We start from the raw sequence: 23762 nt of genomic DNA on the forward strand, positions 1-23762 counted from the left end.
TTCCCGTGGACAAACCATCCGGAAACAGCATGCCTGCCTGCACAGCACTGTCCTTTTACTGCAGTCACCACTATATTATGAACTGCAAGAGTGACAAGGCCAGGGAGGCAGCACGTTTGCACGTCGCTGATTTCTGAACCTCCACAGAAGTGAACGCCCAGCACACCTCACGCTCCGATTCAGTGGGCAAGTTATGCATGCCGCCGCAAGAGGCCTTTCACAGGCTGCATATCGCCTGATGAGCAGAACATAGAGTTATCGTTAGAGCTACGCGAGATGCATCGGCTGATCGATGCCGGGGGCTCCACGTTTATTCGTGTGTGATCAGGGAGACCACACCACAATGCATGTTCCACTCGCCAGTTTCCAGCTCGGCAAAATACGACGATCCTGGTGTAGGGATGGTCTTGCTATTGAGCGGATGTGCGCCAGGGGTGCTGCCAGCGTGGTCGGCACTGAGATACTCCCAACACGGTGACATATGCAAAGCTAGCACACCGCACCTGAGCGATACAAAGAAACGGAACCCTCCGTGTGCCTACGAACGCCTGTCTGCCGATATTCGTCCCAGTGGAACGCATAGTGCCAGGCTCTTGCTGGCAGTGCTTGAATCGGTTGCGAGCCCCCCCCAGACTTGCGGCATCATGGCTACTGCCCCAAGAAACGGGTTGACCCCCGTGAGTGAAAGATACGGCAAGCGAGACACCATCACGTCTGGAACGCAGCTCCCTCCCGAGAGGACCGCGCCTGCGGGGCAGAGCAGTTGCGCCCCCCAGGACGGTCGCCAAATCGTACACTGTCTTCGACTCATTAGTTCTCCCTCACAGAATGCTTCTCAACCATATACCTGCCCCGGTCCCCCACTACAGCAAAGCCACTCGATCCATCGCAATGTACGATTCAAAAAAAAAGTTGCGTGAAGCAGGGAATACGTTCTGGTTTACATGAGACGAGGGCGGACTTGAAGAAGATTCCGGCCACACTGGTTTCTCGGGGTTGACATCCACATTTGCAAGATCTATTTGAAAAAACCAAAGATTCGGGCTTCAGGCGACTGGCACTGATCGGCGAGGGTTCTCTGTCGCCGGCCTTGGGTGCAACCGCCCCGCGGAAGGCTGAGGCTCGCAGCTGGCTTTCCCACGACGTTTCTGCAATGTGGCATGTCCTGTCGAGCCCGATGAAGAGTTTCGCCGCCAGTGCTTGATGAGTCGCCGATGGCTCGAGAGGTCGAGCGGTAGGCAGACGATGCAGCCGTTACGCATTGTCTGCCTACCGCTGCTCCGCTACAGCGTATACCGCCTTCCCCCTTGCGCCTCCCTACTGGCGCTTCAGTTCAGCAACGTATGCTGTAGCTTTGTTTTCCTATTGATTTCCAGATTTTTCTCCGCCTCCGAGAAAAGATAGTGAACGAGTCGCACAACCAAGGATGCTACAGGAAGCTGATGTCGGTTCTATACGAGACCTGTCCACCGGGTTAAAGGGGACAGCCCTCCCTGCTCGGGTGTCCCACTTTACCGCGGTATATCCCTGATTTCACGCGAGAAGAGCACCTGCACTGATATTCGGTGTTTCAAGGGTAGGCTGCAATATGATAGTACTCGACTGCTGGACGCCTCAGGACTTGGAGGGTGAACCGCATGAGAAATCATGTGCGTTTCAACAATGCGCCGAGTATGAATGACAACGGTTTGTCATGTCCCCACTTGTCGCGGGCGCCTGTTGTTTCCTCCAGTCTGCCTAAACACCTTTGAAAGCCGCCGAGTAGGCACGCTAGTAGCACGTAGATCGCATGGAAGCTATGCAACCGATCGGCTTGTGTTGCGTGGTGCGCTGATGGCGGCGGTTACTACTGCCGTCTCGAGCGACGTCTTCATCAACGCCGGGCAAAATCCCAGAGTTGCATATCCAGTACACCTCCCAGAGGTACTCTACAACGAATCCTGTAACACTGAGAATATCATCCAGAGATCCAGAGTCAATCTGCTTTCAGAGCTGACAGAAGAGGGGCACTCCAGCAGAACCATGCTCCGAAATTTCAGGCACAGGACGGAGCATGGCCGGCCGTGTTTCGAGGCGGCTCAGCGTGGCGCTGTACGGTGCGAATTTTGTGAGGCCTTACTGCGTATCTGCCGAGCCGAAAAATCTGGCACCCCGTTTGAAATATGGACGCGCCCTGTTATTTGGTGTCCTTCAGGCGTGCGTGTCCGTTGTAGAGTGATTACTCAGAGGAACCGAGCAAATCACAGAACACCTACAAGTAGGCACTCCGGCATTGGCTCCAGTCACTGCACGACAAAGCGGCCTTCCGCCGTACCGCTGGCGCAATAGTCGTTCAGACAGGTTACTCGTCAGACCGGGGCCCTCCACAAACCGATCAGAAGAGATACCCCGGCGCGGTCCTCTGCTAGCGGCAGCCGATGGCTAGCACGTGGAAGTTGCATACTGGCTACTAAGCGGCGAGTTTGGTGCCCGCTCGACGAAGACTAGGAGATCACGCTTCACGTAGCTGACAGTGAGGTGTCCGTAGTGGTGTCCAGAGGCAGACATTAGCAGTGACGCCACAAGAGTTATCAGTGACGGCGAAACCTCCAATGAAGCAAACCAGGAAGCAACGGCGTTGAACACGGTAGCCTGCGGATTAGTCAAGCTGCGCTCCTTTTGAGGCTCGTTGTCCACTTTGCATCTTCACGGATGAGACAAGCTTGTGAATCGAAGACGCGCCGCGCGCCACACTGGACTGATGATAAGAGAAAAAACCCGAATTCGTCTGCAGAGCCTCGTCCACAACTTGACTCTTCAGATTGAAGAAGAGTAACTGCAGCGAACCTCTGCGGCCAATCGCCACCCTACCGACCAAGCAGAGCGCGATGGTATGGAAAGAGTAGAGATTACAATGTCGCCTTGAAGAGGCATCCACGCTGCACTAGTCACATATAATTCGAATAGCAGCGTCATTTTTGGAAATGTCGTTCATCGTATCCGTTTCGGGCACTAACCTACTGATACCTCAGCTGGGTACGCAACGCGGCTAGCGATGCGAAAAGTCCGCCTCATCTTCGGTACATTTAGGTGGCGAAAAACACCCAGGAAACCGCTGGATACACCGTCGGGGGGAGCTGAGAGGCTGAATGCCATTGAGAAATCCAGGATTTATGGTACCAAGTGGGGTTGGGAGTTTACGAGGTAGGTTTGTGCGTAAACCAGTGCGGGAACGACGGGTTCGGAACAGAAACCGAGGAGGCAAGTGACGCACATACCCTTAGTTGCGGCCTTTACAGTGGCTGATCCATCGATAAAAATAACGCTCGTCCTTTTACTGTTCACACTACACTGAGCGTTAGAGCGTTTCGGCATTCCGCATCGGGTCGCTCCAACTGCTCTTCGCTCGTGTCTCGACCACAGCTAAGCAAACGTTGGCGACTCAAAGGCTGCTAAAGCAGACACCGCAAGACAGGTGACACATATATAATTGCGGGATCGTTCCTCAGGGCCGAGTGTTTCATGGTCTGAGTGCAGCAGACTGTAGCCAGCACGAGAGCCTGTGTCTGAGTACCCCGCGCATGCCTCGACTCACGAACGTTGGCGGGCACGCGCCCTCCCAATTCGAAAAAGGAGACCGAAAATATGAAGAGTGCCGCCGGGGCACAACCAGCTTTGGCTCAGCTAGATATTTCACATCGTACGCACTATCTGGCCCAAAACCATAGGCGGTTTCGCCATTTTGCGGGTAGGCAAGAGTTTGCACGCGCTTTATTGCGTTCTGTACTCAGCCCCATTCGTTCGCAACCCCTCCAGGCTACCTCACTAGTTTCCCCTTGAGATAAGAGCGTCCTGCCAATATAACAGTAGGAATACGGATATTAATTATACGTATGCTACATTTTCTGAAACGCGGTTCTCTGGCGTGCGGGAAGTCTGGAGACACGAGTTCGTATTGATTCTCCAGAGCATGCACTGCATGCGCGCTGACGCAGCCTGTAGTCACGGGAGCCAGAATATTGGCCTTTACCAGACTCTTGGTACCCATTTTCCCGCTGGCTCCTCTTCTGCCACTGCGTCACGCTCGAACAAGAAGTTGGTTGGCAATGTCGAACTCCAAGCAGGACTGTAAGGTCCAGTTTGCTTTTCTTGACCGACGAGTCCGCCGTTCTATCACCATCTATCGTTCTCGAGGCCTACTTTTCACTCCCTTTCGAAAGCTAGTTACATTCTGGTGCTGGCCTTGTAATTGCATCATTCGTCCAGTCTCTCACTCCGCTATCTCTCGCACTGATGGCTTTCTGTGAAGCGTTTTGTCACCTTCCTACTGCAGCTTGCCTGGGCAGCGGCGTTCGCCCCCAGCTCAACGACCTTGTCAAGTTGCCGTTAACAAGCTTCCTCCTCATCTGCTGCTTTGTCGGATGGCCAATCACGTGATCCGCCGCTGACCTGTTTTCTGTCCTCACTGCCTTTGTCGCTAGCACTTGGATTCTGGCTGAGTTGCTTCTGCATCGGTCTTCCCGAACTCGACGTCATCTCGACTGTTGTTCACGACTTCCCCCAGCCCCGGTAGCAATCGCTTTCTATGGCCAGTACCCTTCCCAAGTTGTCTTATCCCTTCGACTTGCAAAACACCCGCCTCCGAGGGCAGTCTGACACACTGGGGTATCTCGTTTGAGCGGCATCCTCTGTTCTCTTTGCCACCCTCCTGCTCGTCTCAGCATAGACCCTTCTTTCGTCTTTTGCCCGTATCCCTTGCCATCCTCCTTACGCTCCTTTGGTTTCTCTCCAGATCCTTGCCCTTCCTTGTCGTGCCCAGAGTTGGCGAGACTCCTACTGTCTCTCAGCCCGATGCGTGATCGAGACAGCGGCGAGGCCAAGGCGAATGTGACGAAGCGCGCCGTGCAGGAACTCTGCCGCGGGTAGAAGGGATGGATAGGGGGAGGAAATTGCTCAACAGGTGCCTCACACTCATGTAGTGGACATACGCTGGCTCCGAAAACATGACGGAGGCAGAACTGCTTGCTGCCGCTGTTGACGAGCTTGCGCTCGAAGGAGAGCATGGTGCAACGTTTTCTGAGCTCCTCCTTCTTCTCTCGAGGTCACACTCGGAGTTTTCCATAGGCGACCTCCAGTTCCAGGTACGCGGGTCGCTCTTATGTTCCCCGTACTCGCTTGCCCCGCGGCATCCTTCGACCGTGGCAGTTTCGCTGGTGTTTGACTCTGCCGATCTTGTCTGTTAGAAGATCGGTTCAGGTCCCACTGTCTCATTGTGCCGCGGGTGGAACTTTTTACATATATGAACTTTTATAACTATATATATATGGATTCCATTTCTTGTTGATGTTCACTTGTTGACGTATTTTGTCTTGTTTCCTTCATCGCCGGCTGTCTCTCTACGCGCCGCTCACTCTGCCGCCCCTGGGGGGGTGGCATGCCCCGTGCGGACTTCCCGTTCCTCACCTGAAGCCTCTCCTGTCTCTATGTTCTACCACTATGCCTTTGACGATGCAAAGAGTTCTACGTCAAAATGTGCTTCTTCGCGTGGGCAGATTTGGTCGGCGCTCCATTGTAGATGTCACGTCGCCCCTTGTCTGCCTACGCGGTTTGTTCTGTCTGTTCCTTCTGCTCAGGCAGCCTTATGGAGAGCACTCTACAACAGCCCGCTTGTCTTATTTTCCCTTGTAGAGGATGGTGAGGGCAGGGAGAAGCTCTGCATGTCGGCGAGAGGGCAGCCGGGTGAGTACAATGTAGGGACATCTTGAGTTGCGTAGGAGCTGAAAGGTGGACGCGACAAGAGGACAGAATGAGTGCATGGTCTCGGGAATCAGACAAGGAGAGGGAGCTACAAACTTCAATATCCAGGTTCTGCCCCTGCAGCCTTGCCCATGCCTCAGGGTGGCGCTGCCGCCCTAGTCGGGCGTTACCCCCTGGCGCGTGGCTTCACTTTTCGTCGAAGACTAGACGTTTCACTCTTCCACCATTTCTATGTCCACCAGTTCTGCAGTTGTCTAGGTCCCGCCGCACCTACTTCTGCATGCTGGAGGATCGCCGTGCCTTTTCTGAACGCGTTTTTCCCATTGTATGCCTCGGACGTTTTCACGCGTTTCTGGGCGGTGCGCGTCGCAGAGACACAGCTTTTCCCAGAGGACAGAGACGGGCATGGGGTTCCGCGGTAGGTTGCCTAGTTCTTTTCCCTCGTGGCAGCCCCCTGTGCTCCCATGTGTTTCCTCTCCACGCAAGAGTGATGCTGCGTTTCTTTGCCCTCGCTCCGTGTGTGCAGACCTCGAGGCGTATCGTCTATCATGGCGCCACCCTCTCGTCCCTCCCTTGTGGCCTCCCTCGCTTTGTTCTGGGCGGCGAGCACGTTCAGATAACCCCCCACGGAGTTCTGCTTCTCCAGCTTATTTGCTTTCTGGCGCTTCGTCTGCACTTCCGTGTAGCCCCTCCGAATCGTCCGCTGCAGTCGAGGCGCCAGGAGACGGCCGGCACCCCAAGAAAATGAGCGGGCGATCGGCGGACGCGAGATGCCGGCGGGGCGTTGGCCTCGTTGGGCAGCGCGGAGAAGAAGGGACGGAGGAGTCAGACTCAACAGACGACGGTGTATCCGGCAGCCGCCGGAAGAAGAAGCAGGGCGGAACTGACGGTGATACTGTGTGCGAGAAAGAGCGGAAGGTACGGCAGAGAACGAGTGCCCGAAGCTCGAAAATTCAGCGGCAAGACAGACAAAGAGATGGCGAACGCAGAGGCGCGGGGGGACGGGGTGGAAGGGGAACGGTGAAGGCGAAGCAGAGGTTGAAGAGAGCGATGCAGGTGCAGATGGGGAGCACGCATGTGGAGACGAGAGCTTGTCCCGCTGGCGCTTCTCGGTGAGTGCATCCGTCCGCCTCCGTGCACTCGGCGTCCCGTTCTCGCCCTTTCTTGACGAAGAAGAAATTGAGAAAAAGATGAAAGAGGTGCCCATGATTCTGCTTCAAGCCATCACGAAACAACGCTATGCGGGTGAGAAGTCGTCAATCAGCCCCTTGCACGCGGTAGACGAGGCGCGCGCGCGCCGGAAAGGGTCACACACTTCTCCTGCGACGGCAGTCAGATATTTCGCAGTTTCGTTGCTTAGTCGGCTGAGTAGTTTCCGCCGAGAGAGCGCAGTCTGCAGGCTTAGTTCGGGGACTCGACAATGAAGGTGCCACAGTGTCTGGACGTTCGGCCCCCTCCTCTCTGTCCGGCCTGGTGCCTGGCGGGGCTTCTTGTTCTTCGTCGGCTCTGTCAGGTGCTGTGTGTGCAACCGAGCTGCTTTGTTGCAAGTGTGATTTCCGGGTTGCTTGCAAGCTCCCTGGACTGCTCTCTATGTAGACACGCAGGCATATAGCTAGGGAGCGAAGCCCGTTCTGCGTCTGCGTCCGTCTGTGTTCTCCACTGAGCACGTCGACCTGCACATTCTACACTCTCCTTCGTGCTAGTGGTACAACTGTTTTTCACGCGCAAGGCTACTCAGATGCACCCGCCGGCGGCTGGGTGTCGTATGCGCGTATATGCATTTCAGCATCTGTGCGCCGTTTTTTTTTATGCGCGTCCGCATGTAGGTGCTGTGTGGCTGAAGACTCTGTCAACAGGTGGTCTTATCGTGCGGCATGTGTCGCTGTTGCGCTCACAGGGCACTGGCAATATCAGCTTGCCATCGATTTAGGTTTGCCGCCGAAAACTGTGTTTCACCACTTGAAGCCGCTATATCGTCAGGGACTAGTGACACACATGCAGCTTCCTCTGCCCGCGTCTGCACGTCCGTCCTCCTTCTCTGCCAAAGGCACTTCCAACCTGACCATGTCGGCTCTCCTGTGGCATTACCGGTTCTTCGACTTCTCTCGCATGCCGCGACAAATTCAAGCAACTGTCTCCCTCCATCATCTGAAGCCTCTCGAGCACCAAGTCGTCGAAATGTTAAAGGAAGCGCCAATGCATGCCATGCTGGAGAGCGAGATTCACGCCTTCTGCTTAAATGCCTTCACCACGTCTGAGCGGGTAGGGGCGCCGTTTGGAAAAGAAGAGCGTGAGAGGGAGGCGCTTCGCAGGCTCCAGGGAGGGATTAGACAACATGGAGTTGGTGTCAGTGGCCTTTGCGACTTCTACGCCGAAAACCACGACTGTGCATGCTGGCGCCACGCAGCGGATATAGATGTGTTGTGTGGAGCCATTATCCACATGCGCCGGGGTTGGCGAACGAGACCATCCCCCGTGGGCAGGCAGATGCAGTGTCAGGGACGCCTAGAATATGATGTCGCACTCCATTGATGGCGTGCTCGTGGCGCTCCCCCCATGGTGTAGTTGCCAACTGTCAACATGGATTGTTTCTCGCAGTTGTGTTTGCTGTAGGGGGTTCATAAATGACATATGATTCGCAGAGGCACGTGCGCGGATTACATTTATTTCCTGACTCAAACGCAGGAGCCTTCTGTCGACGGGCGGGCCTCAGAACTCTAACGTGACGAATTCGGACCGTGACGCGCGCCCGTTTTGCTGAATGCGAGGTCACGTGCGTCCGCTCCCCGAACAGTCTCTGTTTGTGTGGCCTCTGGTCTGTCTCTGCAGTTTGCGCTTGTATCCTTCACGGCCAAGCAGTTTCGGCGGCTGTACCAGAAGCTCCGTGGCGAGCTGATGCGGTCAAGACACGTTCGGCGCCTTCGGGCGTGGTGCCCGCAGACGCAGAAGTTTGAGAAGTGCCTCTGCCTATGTTCCGCAGCTTCGGCCTCCCCGCCAGCAGAATCTGTGAAAGATGAAGAGCGCGGCGAGAGGCAGTGTAGTGCCGAGGTGCGGAACATCGGCAGCAGCGAGCCTGGAGAAGGAGCGAGCGACCCCAGCGCTGCGGGCGGGAACGAGTGAGTGCACCCACCACCACAACTGCGGGCGGCGACTGCGAATCGCCATTGCTCATTTGGTGCGCTCCACTAGTTGGTAAATATAACCGTGCTTGCACGGGTCTGAATTCGTACGCCGGAGATTATATGCATGCACGAACACCTGGCTCTGTCTGAGGTCGGCACTCGCCAGCGATCAGCGGTGGAGCCGGCGGCTGGTTGACATGATATCCCCTTGTTGTGGTGCCGAGCGAAGAGGTAATCTCGTCTTCTTCAGCTTCTGGGCGTCTGGGCGTGGCGTGCCGCCTCTGCCTGAAGAATGCCTTCCACTTCCCGTGCTTCCCCGGCTTTGTTTTCGACGCAGCTCTCTATCCCTCCCCGTGGATCGCGTCAAGCAAGAACGTGTGTCTGCTTCTCCTTCGTCGGGTTCCCCTGGTTCGCTTCCGCGGTCGCGAAGAGACCCAGATGCCGACGGGAGCGCCGAAGGCCTTACGGGAGAAGGCGAGTCAAAGGGCGGAGAAGACGAGGAGCCTGAGGGAGACGAGGGTGCCTCCAGGTAAACCCGCCCTTCTGCATTTAACTGAAGCTGCATCTTCATGTGGTTCCATCTCTCTGTCCTTCAGATTCTCTACTGGCTCTCGCGTGAGGTCTCGCCGTTATCGGATCTTTCGCCGTGCCTGCATCTCCGCAAGGGTTGACGCATGCGTGTGTTACACCGACGCTGTGTTTTCTGTTTTGCTTGTGCATGCAGCATGCTGGTTTGGGAACTGCCTCTGGCGGACCAGGTGGTCATGCTGCTCGAGGCGAGAGGCAGTGCTGGGCTCCTTTCCATTGAGGTTGCGCGATACATCGGCACCGACAACAAACGAGCGGGGAAGATCTTTGCAGTGAGTGAATGACAAGGACAAAAACTCCCCAGCTAGAGCCCTGCAGCCGGCGTCCACGCACATATCCGCACGACATGCATATGCGCAGGGGTGCATACATAGATTTATTCAGCGTGTGTGGATCATACGCGCGAAATCCTTGTCCTTTGGGTTGGCGATTTAGGTTTTTGCGTTTAGGGTTTAGGGTTATAGGGTTGTCTGTCGTCGTCACGTCTTTCACCAGGTGAATGTTACCGGTGTTGCTTTCTGCATGCAGGAACTTGAGCGGCGGCAGCGTGTACGGAAGATCGCGGAGCGGCGGGGCCGGTGCTTCATGTACCGATACTTTTCTTCCTCGTTTTCCGAATCAAGTGTCTCGTCTGCGGCTTTTGAGCAGCCGGGTCTCCTTGCCTCTCAGACGGCCTCAGCTGTGGCGCCTCCCAGAGACGCCTGCGGAAGTCAGCAACTCACCGGCGGGGCGGAGGGCCTTCCTGGAACGCCCGGAGAGGCACGCGCGCAAGCGACGAGTGGAGAGACACGATCTGCTCCCGGCTCGCCTTCGTCACTCTCGCCGGCTACAGTGAACGGCGGCCTCGCTTGCGAAACGGATGAGGCAGCGGCGCAGACAGGAGAAGGCAAGCCGCAAGGAGGAGCAGGCAGCGGGGGCAGCGGACGCCGACGTCGCGGCCATATCGTCAACTCAGGCGGTGCGCTCTCACGAGATGGTCGAGCGTCGTTTGCTCCTTCGGCGTCTCCTCCTACTCTGCCTGATTCGTCGCTTGCCTGTCAAGGCGGCGACGGAAGGCGCACCAGACGCTGCGACAGGGCTCCGGCCGAACCCGCCTCTCGTGCTTCCCAACCCGGCTCATCTGCTTGTAGCGCGGAAGGACAAGAGCATGTGGCACCTGCCCTGGAAGACACCTCACTTGCTGAGAGGGCTCTCCAATGCAGTGTTTCGTCGTCCGCGTTATCTCCGATGCCCTCTCCGTCTGCGCGGGGGCCTGCTCCAGGTTCTGCCGACTCCGCGCATCTAACGTGGAACGCGGGCGCGGCAGCAGCTAGTGGGTCCGGGTCAAAACTGGGGCCTGCTGGCTCCACTTCGTCTCTGCAAGGCGCTACAAGCAGTGCGCTGCCGTCGGCAACTGCGGCGAGCAGCCTTGGACACAAACCAGAGGACTTGGCTGCGTCGCTGTGCCTCGGCAAAAATCAGATACGAAAGCTGCGCACGCCCCAGTTCGAGCGGCGGCTCTGTCTTTTCATTGAGCACCTGCAAACTGAGGGATGCGCTACGATCCCTGCCATATCCAAAGTCCTCGCCAAAGCCGAAGCGTCAGTCAACGGGCCAGACAGGTACGACCCTTCGCGGCCGGTGTATTTAGGCACGCGTTTTTGCTTGACTGCCTCTGAGAGCGTTGCCTGGCGTCTGTCTGCAGGTGTGTACCGGCGGTAAGTCCCGAAGCTGAACGAATTCCGCGAGATAGGGGACGCGTGCCAAAAAAGCTTGTGCTGCAGCACAGACGCTACCTCTGACCACCGCAGTCTGGCGTCCAATGGAGTCTAACCTCCCAATCCTCCCCAACCCATTGGCGAAGGCTTCCTGGAGCACGGGGATCGCGACCACTGGTAGCGGGCAGCGGTCGCTGTCACGTACTGTATGGCTGTGGATCGGGGTGGCTTTCGCAGTCGCCGAACCCGGTTAACGCCACACTCTGCAGATGGCGATCGGCTACCACGTTCTGTGGCCCTCGAATGGACTACCGTGTCGGCTTCCCCTGGTCTATCTCACACGTCTGGGGGGACAGAGTGACGAAACACTGTGTCCCCCCAGAAACAATTAACGTGGATTGCGACCCTTTGTCAATCAAACTGTGGCCTGGGTTATGATCCGCGTTTCGTGTCTCAGAAAAACCATTCAACGAATGGCGGCGATCGCCATGCAGGCCGAGCCCCGAGTCGCGATGGGAGGGGTGGTGAAGCCGGAGGACAGGGAGAAAGAGAAGAGGAAAGATGAAGAAGATCTCCTTAGGCCAGAAGCGGAGGAAGACAAAGAGGAGAGAACCAGAGGCACACAGCGGCGCGTTGGGACCGAAGTCGTCTTCTACTATTGGAGGGAGACGTTAACAGAGGAGCAAGCTTACAGGCGGGTTGCTGAAATGGTTCGTCGAGAAAAGGTCACTTCTTTCGCCGCCTTAGCGACTTCGGGTCCTCCGCGTTTCACGCGGGTTCGCGCGACTGCAGTGAAGCCTAACTATCGCCTGACAATTCACCTTGTTGCACCATTTGATGCCTGCAGTCTCGCACGTCTATCCGTGATCGCTTGCATCGTAGGGTGTCGACTGTGATTCTCGGTGCTTCACGACTGTCCAGTCATGGAGCGTGGGCGGTAGCGTCGGCAAACAGCTGGTCGTTCGCTTCATCAGGAGGCTTCTGCTGCTCATTGAGTGTCTTAGTTCTCTGCATCCGCTGTACCGCTGAGACGAATTCTGCTACTGCAGTTTATATTACCTCCGGCCTTCGCTTTCTCTCCAACCGTTACAGATCACAGCGCGGCGGATTCAAGGCTGTCGTTTGGCTGTTCAGAGGAATGAACGGCTCCTCAGTGGCCTGCTCGAAGACCAGGCAAGTGCGAGACTGGAGGGGCTCGCCGGGCAAGTTGTCGATCTCCACCTGCCCGCGGAAACGCATGCACGCTTGCAGGCACGACGTTTGCAGCTCCATACCAGAAAACAGCACAGCTCCCTGACGGGGCCTGCGTTGGATGCGTCGTGGAGTTTCTGCAGTGAAGTCTGCTGAACGGGCGCCGCTAGCGAGGCCTGGCTTCACTCAGCCACACGTCTCACACACCCGCTAGCGACGCGCTCCCATTGCGCCTGTGGCGAGAAGTTCAGTATCTGCAGGCGTCTGCGGCTCGGCGCCGCCGCTTTTCACGGCGGTGTGCGGTGTTAGCGCGTCTTCCTGCAGATGGCGGGAGAGAAGCGGACCGGCGAGAAGGCGGAACAACGGCGAGCGCTGGAAGAGGAGATTGTGAAGCTGCAGAAGCTCGAGGAGAGAAGCAAAATGCACGCCGGGACCGACGGAGAAAGACAAGGCGGACGAGGGCGAGGCATGCCGTTCACCATGCAGCCGGAGCAAGTGCAAGTTTCGCCTGTCTTACAGGTTGTGGCGAAGGTACGATGCCTCTGCGTCTTTGAAAACCGGCTTGTATTGCTGGCCTTTGTCCATCGTTCGACTGACATGCGACTTCTTCTATTCGCATCAAAAGCCCTTCACGCGGGTTATGCCTTGTGCGTCGCCTTCGCAGCAGAGCCGTAAGGCATAAATAGTCAGACTAGGAGATAGATCTTTCCGGCTTTGTGTCCTTCAGTCATGGCTCAAATTCCACCAGTGTTTCGGTTGGGGCCGCGCCGCGTCTAGGCCTCGTCTTTAACTCAACTGACCTTTTCAGGCGGTGCTGTCCGCGGTTGTGGCGCGTACCCTGTGGCGGGTTTCAGCGTTTAGCTGTTGCTTCGTCTCAGTCGTGGTATTTGTCTTGGCAGCATCGCCTGAGAGGTGACAGCGCCTCGCTCCACGCCGGCGGGGTTCTGCAGTTCAGTCAGAAGACCCTCGCGTTGTACGGCTTCCTTTTTCCCGTCATGGTTCGCGTCAAATGCCTCCACCAGTTCCTGCTCCAACTGCTCGCGAGCGTGAAGCAGGCGTCTTCGCCCGATTCCTGTCCTACATCTCCTTCACCGTCTCCTCGTCCTGTCCCAGCAGGTAGGATTCTACACGAGACTGCCTGTCGTCGAGCCTCGAAGCAGTGATGCGCTGAACACACTTCGGCGCATCGTTGGGTGCGACTTGCCGCTGTAAAGTTCAACTGCGGAAGGAAGTGCTGCTCTCTGCTGAATAGAGTTCGGGGGACGGAAGATAGGCGGCACGCCGGCGCACAGCGCGAAAGCGGCAACTGCGCAGATGACGTTTCAGAGAAATATAGCTGCGCTCAGCCACGTGCAAAGATGATGAGTGACCTACCTGTAGTATTGCGTCCTCTGTTGTAGTTCCCGCACTGGCCTGGCGTGACCCCATTTCTCGCCTTTGAGGTCCCCGGGGGCGTTTGGCTTTTTTGCTGTTCGCTACGTGGCAGCTCTGCGATGGGCAGCGGTGCGCTGGTTGTGGCAACCGTCTGTGGTCGACGAGAGCGGTGCGAGATATCAGGAGCACCGACGAAAGAACGCCGGCTTTGGCTTCCTTCAGACAACCCTGCATGTTTCCTCTATGTGTGCGCCCTCGCCCATGATCCCGTCCCTTAGTGTTTTTGTTTCGCTGTGGCGTGAGCAGACATCCGTGACAGTGGAATGACGCTCGCCTTCATGCTCCGAAGAATGCCGCTGGAGATCTTCCTTCGGACGGTAAGTCACGCGAAGGAGCTGCGTGACTACAGGAAAAGCACTGAGAGACGTGACCGCAGTCTCATGGTAGCTGCGCGGAAGGCAGCAGCGCTGACATTGCTGAGTGCACTCTCGGCGGGGGAAGAGAATGGAGCCGCAGTGGCGGGTCCTACCGCTGGGACGGGGCAGGAACGTCGAACGGGTTCAGCGCAAAGGGAGACAGCGAGACACTCCGGAACAACACGGGGGCGGACTTCGGCGGAGGGCGCAGAAAGCAATGCCGAGCTGCGGTGGAGTTTGGCATGGACGGAAAGGAAGCGAAGACAACGACACCAGGACGCCAGGTGCCCAGTGAAGTTAAACTGGAGTTACGGGGCTGACGTTCATGGCGTCTCGGGTTGTTTCGTGTTACAGATTGGCTGCGGCTATCGAGTGAAATTCCTGGACAAGCACCTCTCGGCGCCGCATGCGCCGCTGCTTCTTATCGAGGACTTACCGCGCGCTGTGTTCGACGTCCTCATTCTCTCCAGTCGGCAGCTTCACCTCAAGCGCCAACGCCAGCAGCCGCCGACCCTGCCGCTCACCGGAAATAACAAGCGCAGCGCGCCCGCTGCTCTGCGGAGGCTTCTTGCTATTCTGTGTAAGGAGGAAAAGACCCTCGCCGTAACCACGTGTCAGCATTCGCCTGATTCCCTGAGCAGGCGGGAGTCGGGAGGCTGAGAATGATTCGGCCGCGCAAGCCCGGATGAAATCCCCGCCGGCGCGAAATGGCCCTTTTCAAAGCAGAGGGCAAGCGAGCCTAACATAGGCCTGCAGGGTGGTAATCGAAACCATAACAGTTAGGTGTTGTAGTGAGACTCATTATCAGAGGAGGCTTGCCGCATCCTGGCGAACGCACAGGATCCCACACTGCACCACAGCCAGTTGGCACACAGACATTTCCTGCCGGGTGCAGGGCGCCCGCGCGGTGCACCGTATATCACGGCTGCGCCGAAATCGCAGCAGCGTTTGAAGGCAGCTGGAGAATGTAAAGGAAAGTAACGCATGCTGCTGAACCTGGGTGTGTGTGTCGTACGGAATCCCATGTGGTTGCACCCAGGCCGCATGGGGCTCGTCGGCGTCTCATGCGCATCCGCCAACTCTGGAGCGACCGCGGGGGACAGGGAAGGCGGAGACCAGAAGGCGCGCAGGCCGTCAGCTGGGGACGAAGACAAACCGACGAATGAAGACGCCGCTGCTGACGTAGCCGCCGCACCGGCTCGTTGGCAGGTGTTCGACGTCGTCGCGCTTCCGGCGTTCGTTTCCGAGGTCAGGTACACAGGCCATGGGTTCCTCTGTGCTGGTGGCAGAACCGGCGAACTGGCAGATGCCATGTGTGCACTTTAGAGCGCGCTGCATCCAGTCCGGCGACTACTGCATCCCTCTACTCGCTGCAGCCGCGCCGCTCTGTCTGCATCACCTGGCTTCTGCGTCTCTTCTCAGAAGGATCCGCCGGATGCGGCCGGTGTCTCGTACCCTTCTCCGTCGCGCGGGACCTTCCACCTTCTCTCGCCGGGGGCCTTCGAGAGTTTCTGGGGCGAGCTGCAGAGCGAAGTCGCGCGCTGGATTCACTTCAACGCGCCGCTGCCTTCTTCGTCCCTCTCCGCCCTGCCTACGGCCGCGTCTGGTGACAGCCGCCCACGCAAAGGCGCGGGCGGAAGTTGCAGCGAAGAGAAGGCATGCACAGGCGGGGCGAACGGACACAACGCAGATGACGACACAGAGGCGCTAGAAGGGACTGCCGCTGCAAAGGGCGAGGACGACGGGGAGAAGGGCTGTATTATGAGACTCTGCAGGCCGAAGGTAAGAAGGCTCGACGGAAGCCTTTGCGCTTGAAAAACACCAATGGTGAAGCAAGCGCGACGGCGAGATCGACGGCGTCGGCGACGCTTCAGCCTGAACACTGCAGCTGAATTGGATATGACGTGTGTCACTGGAGCAGGAGATGCCGCGCGGAGACGCCGCAGACAACCAGTTGGCTCCGCAGGCCCTTTATGCCGTCCTCTTCTCCTTCCTGCGTTCTTCAGGTTCCTCTACCCGCCAACTTCCCCGTAGCGGAGGCGTTCAGCAAGCGGAACTGGAAGGGACAAATTCTCCTCACGCCGTATCTGCGAGTACGTGTCGTTGAGTCTTCCAAAGTGTGACGTAGCAGAGCTTGAGCATCTCCCCCCCCTGCCCTCTACCGGAGTGCGGTGCCGCGGGAGATATGCGTGTGCTACTTTTGATGTGTGTCACCACGGTTGCATATTCACAGAGAGATGGAAGGATACGGGGGGAACATAGACAAGCCTAGCGCCAGCTGTAGTAAGGGATGTATTGCGTGAGCACTGAACACAGGCGATGGTGAGCGTGTCTCATATTCGTGCTTCCCCGTTTTGGCAGCGTGCAGAACTGAAGGAATTACTACGTGTCAGCGGGCTGTGGACCGTTGGCAGTCTAACGCCGCCTCACATGTACACGGATTTCTGGTGACCAGCATTCGTTCACCATCTATCAGCAGCGCTTCTCTGGTTTCCCCGCGTCCCACACTCATCTCGACTGCTCGATTTTTCTCCTCCATTATTTTAGTTGTGACTGCCTTCCGATCTGCAGGCGGAGCTCGACGCATTTGCAGGAACCATCCTGGAGCGCTACAGCGAAGCCGGGGGTGAAGAGTTAGGCCGCCTCGTTTTCTCACATCACAGTCCCGAAGTTCAGAATCTCGCCACCAGGCTGCGAATCCCGACGGATGTAAGCCACGCTTTCATTATCGCCGTAAACACCCACAGAGCCTGCAGTCGTTTTTTACGCATGTGCTGCAGCCTGTTCCAGAGCATCTTTATGCGAATGACGCTGTGCGTGCTGCAGCATCCATCCGCGTTCCTATCGGCTTGTCCGCGTGCCTATATCCGTACGTAGTCCTCTGAGTGCGCGACAGATGGTGTGTTTGCCAGCTGTCGCACCACAGCGGCTCTTGGTGTATTTCTCGTTGCGTTTGTTGGCACTAGCGGGCAGACTTGAACTCCTTGAGCAAGGCCGGGATGGTACTGTGTTCATCAATGATTAGGCACCATGCTAACGTTTCAGATTTTTGGCTTTTCTCGCGGACGCCACGGTCGTCTTCTTTTTGGAGTCTGTGCGGCATTGTGCTGGGTCTCACCTCCGCAGGCAGCTGCCCTCGACTTTTGGATATAAGTGCGCTCGTGTCCTTTGGTGCCTGGGTATCCTGGCGCCGGTGGCGCTCTCGCCGCATTCCCGCGTGTCTGCATCCTCGCGTGCAGGATTGTCCCTCGGAATTGTGCGGAAACGCAATTGCTATCATCTCTGTGCGACCTTGTGTTGCTTAGGTGGTCTTGCGGTTTCTGATGCGTCTCTTTGAGACGCGAGGCGGCATTGGCTGCGGATTCCAGAGCCTCGCTTTCCACCTGCCAGACTTTGTCGCCTCGAGCCGGCGGGCGGAGGACGAGGACGATCAGGAAGACTCCGACGTCGATGGAGGAACCGAAGGCGGGGGACGAGACCGCGCGAAGCGGCGAAGGACTGGCACCTACAGCTTCGGTCAAGGCGACGGCGGCGACGGAAGCGGGGACGAGGCGAGAGCCGAGAGGCACAGGAGAGTCGACGAGGAGCGAGCAAGAGAACACGAAAGGAATCTGCTTGTCGGCAAGCGCCTCGTTTTACTCCACCGAACCAGAGACGTGCGCTTCCGGTGTCACCTGTGCGGCTGCCTCTACAGCCTGATCAGGGCTTTGAAGCAGCATTACGAGAAAATACACAAAACTGACCTGCCGGCGGACTCCGATGCATATGTTCTGCCGTGGGAAAAAGAGAAGTAAGCACGTCGGACGTGAGGTGGTGGCGAGCGCGCGAGTGCACATCGAGAGCAGAAACAGACGCCCCCAGAAAACGTGTAGATGCTGTTCAGATATGCATGCATGTTATTGGAGACTGGAGTGAAGACGCATGCGATCAGGGAAAGAGGCCATACACGGCACGCTGTTTTTGTTGATGCGTGTTCATGCAGACGGAAACAAAAGGTACAGCAGGCTCAGGAACAGAGGCAGCTGGCGCTTGCGTTTCGTCGCAGGCGAAAGCAATGCAGAGGAGACGACTCGGGTGAGTTCTCTTCTCACATGGCTTCCGGCTTGTTCATTTACGTCACATGAGATATTTCTCACCATGGAGTTTTAGCTGTCGCTCGCTTCTTCCTGTACCACGTGATATTGTCTCCCTCACTACGCTGTTGTTGCTTGACCGCGGGTTGTTCCTTCGGTTTGTGTCTACCTGGCGCGTCAGTTCTACACCGCCCTGTGTCCCCCTTCCCTCTTTTCCCCTGGCTGCAGTCTCTCCTTTTTCCGGTCTTGTGTGCCCAGCACCGGCTGTGTGCACAGTTACGTATGTATACATGAATGCGGTATCTCAATACAGTGAGTCTTCAGTACCTCGCGGGGATGAAAGCAGGTCTTAAGAGGCGCGTGCTCACACTCGGAGGCATGCAGCAAGTGTCCAATCAAAGTGAGCATATCTTTGGATTGGTTCTCCTGCTTTCCTCCGGCATGCGGTCTGCGTGCAGGCACGCTGCTGCGTCCGGCAGGGCTTTTTGGCGGTATGCGGTCTCTTGACAGAGAAGGATTTCGCTCGAAGCAGGATGAGGATGACGGCGAGGACCTGTCGTCGGGGGTCCAGCAGCGTACTGGGGAAGGCGAACTGCACGATTCGGCGTCTCTCTGGTCTCGCGATAGGCCCCGCAGGGTGCGTGCCTCCTGTCTGCGTCTACTCATACGAAATATCTGAGTTCCAGCTGCGTCACAAACACGTCTAGATCCACAATAGGCACTCTACAGCCTCCAACGTGCCTGTTTAATTCGCGCTCCTGCGATGTTGAGAGGTTCGGCTACGCGCGCAGGGCACGCTTGCTTTGCGAAGTCCCAACGTTGTCACGACATAGGGTTTGTGCGGATTGCTCTCCTTCAGATATGAAGTCGTCTGTAGAATATACGCCCTAACTAGTTGGTTGCAGATGGATGCCTTGTGAGCGTATCTGTATGTATTATACATAACAATACGTGTGTATATGTACTGAGTCGCACATGTCTGCGGGTCTGAATCTGTATCGCCAGAACTCTGGCTCAGTGTGATACTGGCGGACCCACAGTTCCACACGCCAGCTCAGCCACCGGACTGGACATGTTCCTGCGAGCGGCAGCGATCTCATGCGACACTTTGGTGATTTCTCACCGTGTCGCAGGGCACTTCCGCCGCAAGTGCGACGACAGCAGGCCTTCTCTCCGCGGCCATTCAGCGGTTCTTACGGACGATGCGGAAAGGTACAGTTCTCTTTTCTGGAGATGGCTGCGAAAGTGGCTTAGCCGCGGCGGCCAGGAGGCGGATCTCAGGCTCAGCCGGAACGTTGCCGGTCGTGTTTTATATCGTATCTCCCTTCCTTGTGTAGTATAGAGCGCGTGCTGCTGATGTGACCCTTTGTCGTGGCATTTCGTTGGTTTCTTCAGAGGACGAATTTGTGTTTGTCGCCGCGAGCGTCGTGGCGGAGCGACTCTTCGTCGCAGCGCAGCGCCTCGCCCTGGTGCGCGGCGGGTTCGAAGTCGACTGCGGCGACGAAAGAGAGGCACACCCATGCGCGCCGGCAGCAGCTGCTTCTTTGCCCGGGTTGGCCTCGGCGTCGGTTGCCTCTCCGTCTCCAGCGTCTTTTTTTGGCAGCGGAGTAGCGAAGGGCGAAGACGCCAGCATCAGTGGCGCTTTTGGAGTCGACGGGAGAACACTGCCTGCCGCCTCGCATCCAGTCTGGAAGGTGAGCATTGCCTGCGTGCCTCTGAAATCGTAACTATCCAGCAAGCCGAGTGATCACGCAAACGAACGGGGGATCAGTACGCGATTTTGAAGGCGCGGGTGCGGTAGAGAAACCCGAAGTCTTCATATTTATATGTGCATCATGAACATTTCTATTTGATATAGTACAAGTGACTCAGGGGACGATACCGAGCCGGTCGTGCTGCTTGCTTCCGTAGCGTCCTCTGTGTCTTACGTGCGCCGTGTTTCTTCAGCTTCATCTCTGGCACCCGAACTCTTGCGGGGTCCCCCCTCCATTCCCTTTTGTAGCGGTTCGCTTCTTTCCTGTGCCTCTGGGTTTGTTTCTGTGGACGCTCGTATCGCCTCCCTGCCTCTCCCGTGATTTTCCTTCGCTTCGCGGGCTGCGCTGAACCCATCCTCAGTCCCTCCAGGGGTTGCGGGGGCACAGATCGCGTATGACGCGCACCTAGGAGGCACTGACGTGTTTTAATGAATGCGGTTTTCTGGTCTCACGCATGTGCCTTGCGATCTTTTTGCCGGCTCTTCCTCGCGCAGATCCTTTGCGCGCTGTGTAGCTCCTCGCTGGAGCCTGAAGCGTGCATGCACATTTTCTCATTCTTGATGCTGCGACGCCCCGTAAACCACCGAGCATTCAACAACTGCCGGTGAGTCGTTATTTCCCGTTCTTCCTCGTTGTCTCTGTTCTTTCATTTGGCGTCTCCCGCTTCTACCTGGAGGCACTTGAAGCAGGACATCCACGCGATGCCATCTGTAGCCAGTTCTTCCACAGTCGCAGTACTCTTTGAGGGGTGTGTGGTTCCTGCCTCTGTCGGCTTTTTGGGCTGCGGGGACCTTCCACTCTGGCATAAGGCCGTGCAACTCCCCCGCTGCATATCACGCCTTGCGCACCTGGGTGTTTCCGCCGGCGCTCGTCCTCCTTGCTTTTTGAGCCGGACGTTTGGTCTGAGAACTACGTCGCCAGGTGTGCGGCGCTGTGCAGTCTGCAGCTCTGGTGTCTTCGTGTCGACCTGCCGGACATGAGGCTGTGTTGTGGAGCGTAGATGTGTGGCTGTCGATGATGGATGTGTGTCACGCTTCTGTATGTCCCAGAACACCGGCTTGCGCATGCGTGTAGCGTTTAATTTCTTCGCTGCACTCCAATTTCTCTTCATTTCTCTGTCCAGGCGTTTAGCGGGTTTCGACCTTCGAAGCCACGTCAACGCGTGCCGCGTCCCTTCTCTCCTCGACAGCCGCGCGCTGGCGATGGAGCAAGATGGAGGCGCGTCGCCCCGCACACCTGTCGCTGCTGCGGATGCGTCTCTGTTTCGAGAGACTCAGCGCTCTGCGCTTGGCACAAGTTCGCCCCTTCAGGGCGGGCGATGGCAAGAGGAGGAACCTGGGAATTTGCTTTTCCGCTCGCCTTCGCCGCCCTCCTCCTGGGGAGTTTCAGCGGGCGTCCGGAGTCGCCCTTTATCGTTGGTGAGGAATGCGAACGATTCAGACGAGTGGATCCACACAGACTGAAGCAGGGAGAGAGACAGCCGTTGGCGTCTTGGCGACCTGAGCTGCTTCAGGGCTCCATGGGTTACGCTCAACTTCGACTGCAGCAGCCGCGGCTCGGCTGCCGGGCTCGGTGTGCCGTCTGCCTGCACGCGTCCCCTGCGCTTGCCTCCCGCGTGCGTTTTTTCAGGCCTGTCGGCCGCTCAACTGCCCGCGCGTGGTGTTGGCGCGAAATGTGCTGAAGATGATCTTGTTCACGCCCCTGAGTCACTACCGCCCTTACGCAGCCTTCGAGGCTGCTCAGGAACTGCGTGAGCGGGAGTGGAAGGCTGTGTGGCGTCTGTGGAGCCTCCGCGGCTGGGTCACACAAGTGAAGCAGCCGCTGCCGCACCACCTCCTGCCTCCCAGAAATCAGTCCGCACCTCCGTCGCGGAGTTCAAGACGCGAGCGCGAGAGAAGGTCGGGGCCAACAGACGGCGGGGAGGATGGCTCCGAGGAGGACGACAAAGCGGGCAACGGAGACCGGAGCGACAGGAGGGACGGGGGAACGCGCAAGTCACCGTTGCATGCGCTTCTTGCTGCGAAATGCAGGAGGAGCTTCTCGCTCAGCGCGTAAGTCAATAGGGGAATCGACGCGGCTCCCAGAGCTGGAGTCGATAAATCTTCGCTTTCGTGCATGCAGCGTCCACTCTGGATTTACAGCACCCAGACACATCCGTGCTCGTGGACGGTAGGAGGCTGGCAGTATTCGTGTGATGCGCTGTGACTCCGGGTTTGTTCCCAGCGGCGCGCGCGTAGCCCTCTTCGGCAAGCTGCGCAGTCTGCGGTCGCTCTCTGCTTGCCTCCGCGCGATCCTGGAAAACGGTGAGAGCGACGAACGAGAAGGGAGAGACCGCGGGGACCCTAATTCCGGATCGAGGTCACACGCTTTTTTGACTGCTGGTGATCAAGTGCCCCTGCCGCGTGCCGGACCACAGAGAACCGCGAGAGACGACGCCGAGGTGGCGGCACACGATGCACACGGTCTTAGCCTCCTAAGACGCGAAGACGATGAGACTCGTCGCGGCGATGCGGTTGCTCTCCATGCTGGCGAGAAGGGCGCGAGGCAAGCGACGGCTCAAAGTTCCTCTTCGTCTGCTGGAATATCTTGGAAGGAAATCAGCAGCGTTTCTCTGGGCGTCTCGCCGGCTTCTGCGCTAATTCTGTTGGAGCGCATGGCGCAAGAGGACATCTTGCTTCTCCCGGCCTGGGGAGAAGTGGGAGGAGTGCCGTCTTCTTTGTTTCAAGAAGGGCGCTCGGGCAGTGCGGGACTGGAGCACGAGAAGACGGAGGACGGCAGGGGAAAGCGGGATCCGGTGGAAGACTACTATGCGAGGGTATACGGACACCCCGTCCCGCGAGGAGCCAAACGACCGCGGACGCAAAAGGGCACCTGGCTAGAAAAGGGTACAGACCAGTGCTGCGTGGAAGACGAAGCTGCAGCTTGCAGGTTTGACGCAAGCGTCCAAGAGAAGATGTGTGCAGCGGAGCCGCAGCCCGCCTCGTTGACGGAGGCGAACGCGGGACGCAGCTGCGGCGAGGCCGACGGAGACCAGCAGAGAGAAGCCAAAGGAGATGCGGAGGTGCGCAGTATGGCGTTTTCCTAGTTTGAGCACGAAAACGGCCTTGGCACGTGTGTCTCATCGCGCATCCCGTCTTTCTCGCCTCGGTCGGAGAGTCCCGCGAGGGCTTGGAATCGCTGTTTCCAGTTGATGCGCTACATGCTGCCACCCCTAGGGACCCCTGCGCGTCTAGGCTGTACAGTCGCACACTTCACCAAGATTGAGTAACTCAGGGCAGTCACTAGATACGTTGATGTCCCGACGGTCTCTGACTTCCAAGCGTCGTGAACGCGGGTATCTAACCGGGGTGCTGAAGTGAAGGCGTGGACTTTCTTGCTGCCCGGGCGTCTCAACGTGCTTCGTTAGATGCCGGTAACGTGCAGGAATCGCTCAGACCGGCGTACGCTTGACAGGCCACACGGGCTAGTGCGACGAGACTCGTCACCGGCGGCAGCTGTCGCTGGAAACTTTGCTCTATGGGTTGAGGTGTCGGAGTGTGCCGCTTGTGTGATATGTGGCCTTCGCAGACCGCAGGAGACGAGGCAGCGGACGAGGAGGCGGCGGACGCCGATCAGATTCTTGACGATGTAGGGATTTTCACGAGCGACATTTGCTCCCTTCTATTTGCAGGCGCTCCCGCATCAGATGTTTATGCTGCGCGTGGGAAGAAAACGCAACACTCGCGATTGGAGTTTCCTTGGCTCTTTGTGCACCTTCTCTGACCCCCACGCTATTCCTTGGTCGGGGGTTCGCTGCTCGGCTTACCAATTC

At 57.5% G+C, this 23762-nt stretch overlaps 1 protein-coding gene across 1 annotated transcript; it reads left to right on the top strand.

Annotated features, from left to right (window-relative positions):
- Positions 1-4982: 4982 nt before the first annotated feature.
- Positions 4983-23713, top strand: BESB_058860 (uncharacterized protein; the record flags this gene model as incomplete). Its single annotated transcript, XM_029364300.1, has 30 exons — positions 4983-5120; positions 5613-5718; positions 6109-6154; positions 6423-6654; positions 6726-6981; positions 7634-7998; positions 8566-8852; positions 9196-9387; positions 9583-9718; positions 9975-11047; positions 11601-11853; positions 12236-12316; positions 12659-12865; positions 13234-13450; positions 14012-14085; positions 14479-14704; positions 15164-15372; positions 15547-15906; positions 16131-16217; positions 16696-16833; positions 17430-17914; positions 18107-18198; positions 18656-18834; positions 19331-19409; positions 19593-19891; positions 20446-20555; positions 21075-21369; positions 21581-22002; positions 22175-23012; positions 23519-23713. The coding sequence occupies 30 exons, from the start codon at positions 4983-4985 to the stop codon at positions 23711-23713; spliced, it is 7677 nt and encodes a 2558-aa protein (XP_029219008.1).
- Positions 23714-23762: the final 49 nt, after the last annotated feature.

This window comes from Besnoitia besnoiti, chromosome V, assembly GCF_002563875.1.
Source record: "Besnoitia besnoiti strain Bb-Ger1 chromosome V, whole genome shotgun sequence".
Lineage (NCBI taxonomy): Eukaryota > Apicomplexa > Conoidasida > Eucoccidiorida > Sarcocystidae > Besnoitia > Besnoitia besnoiti.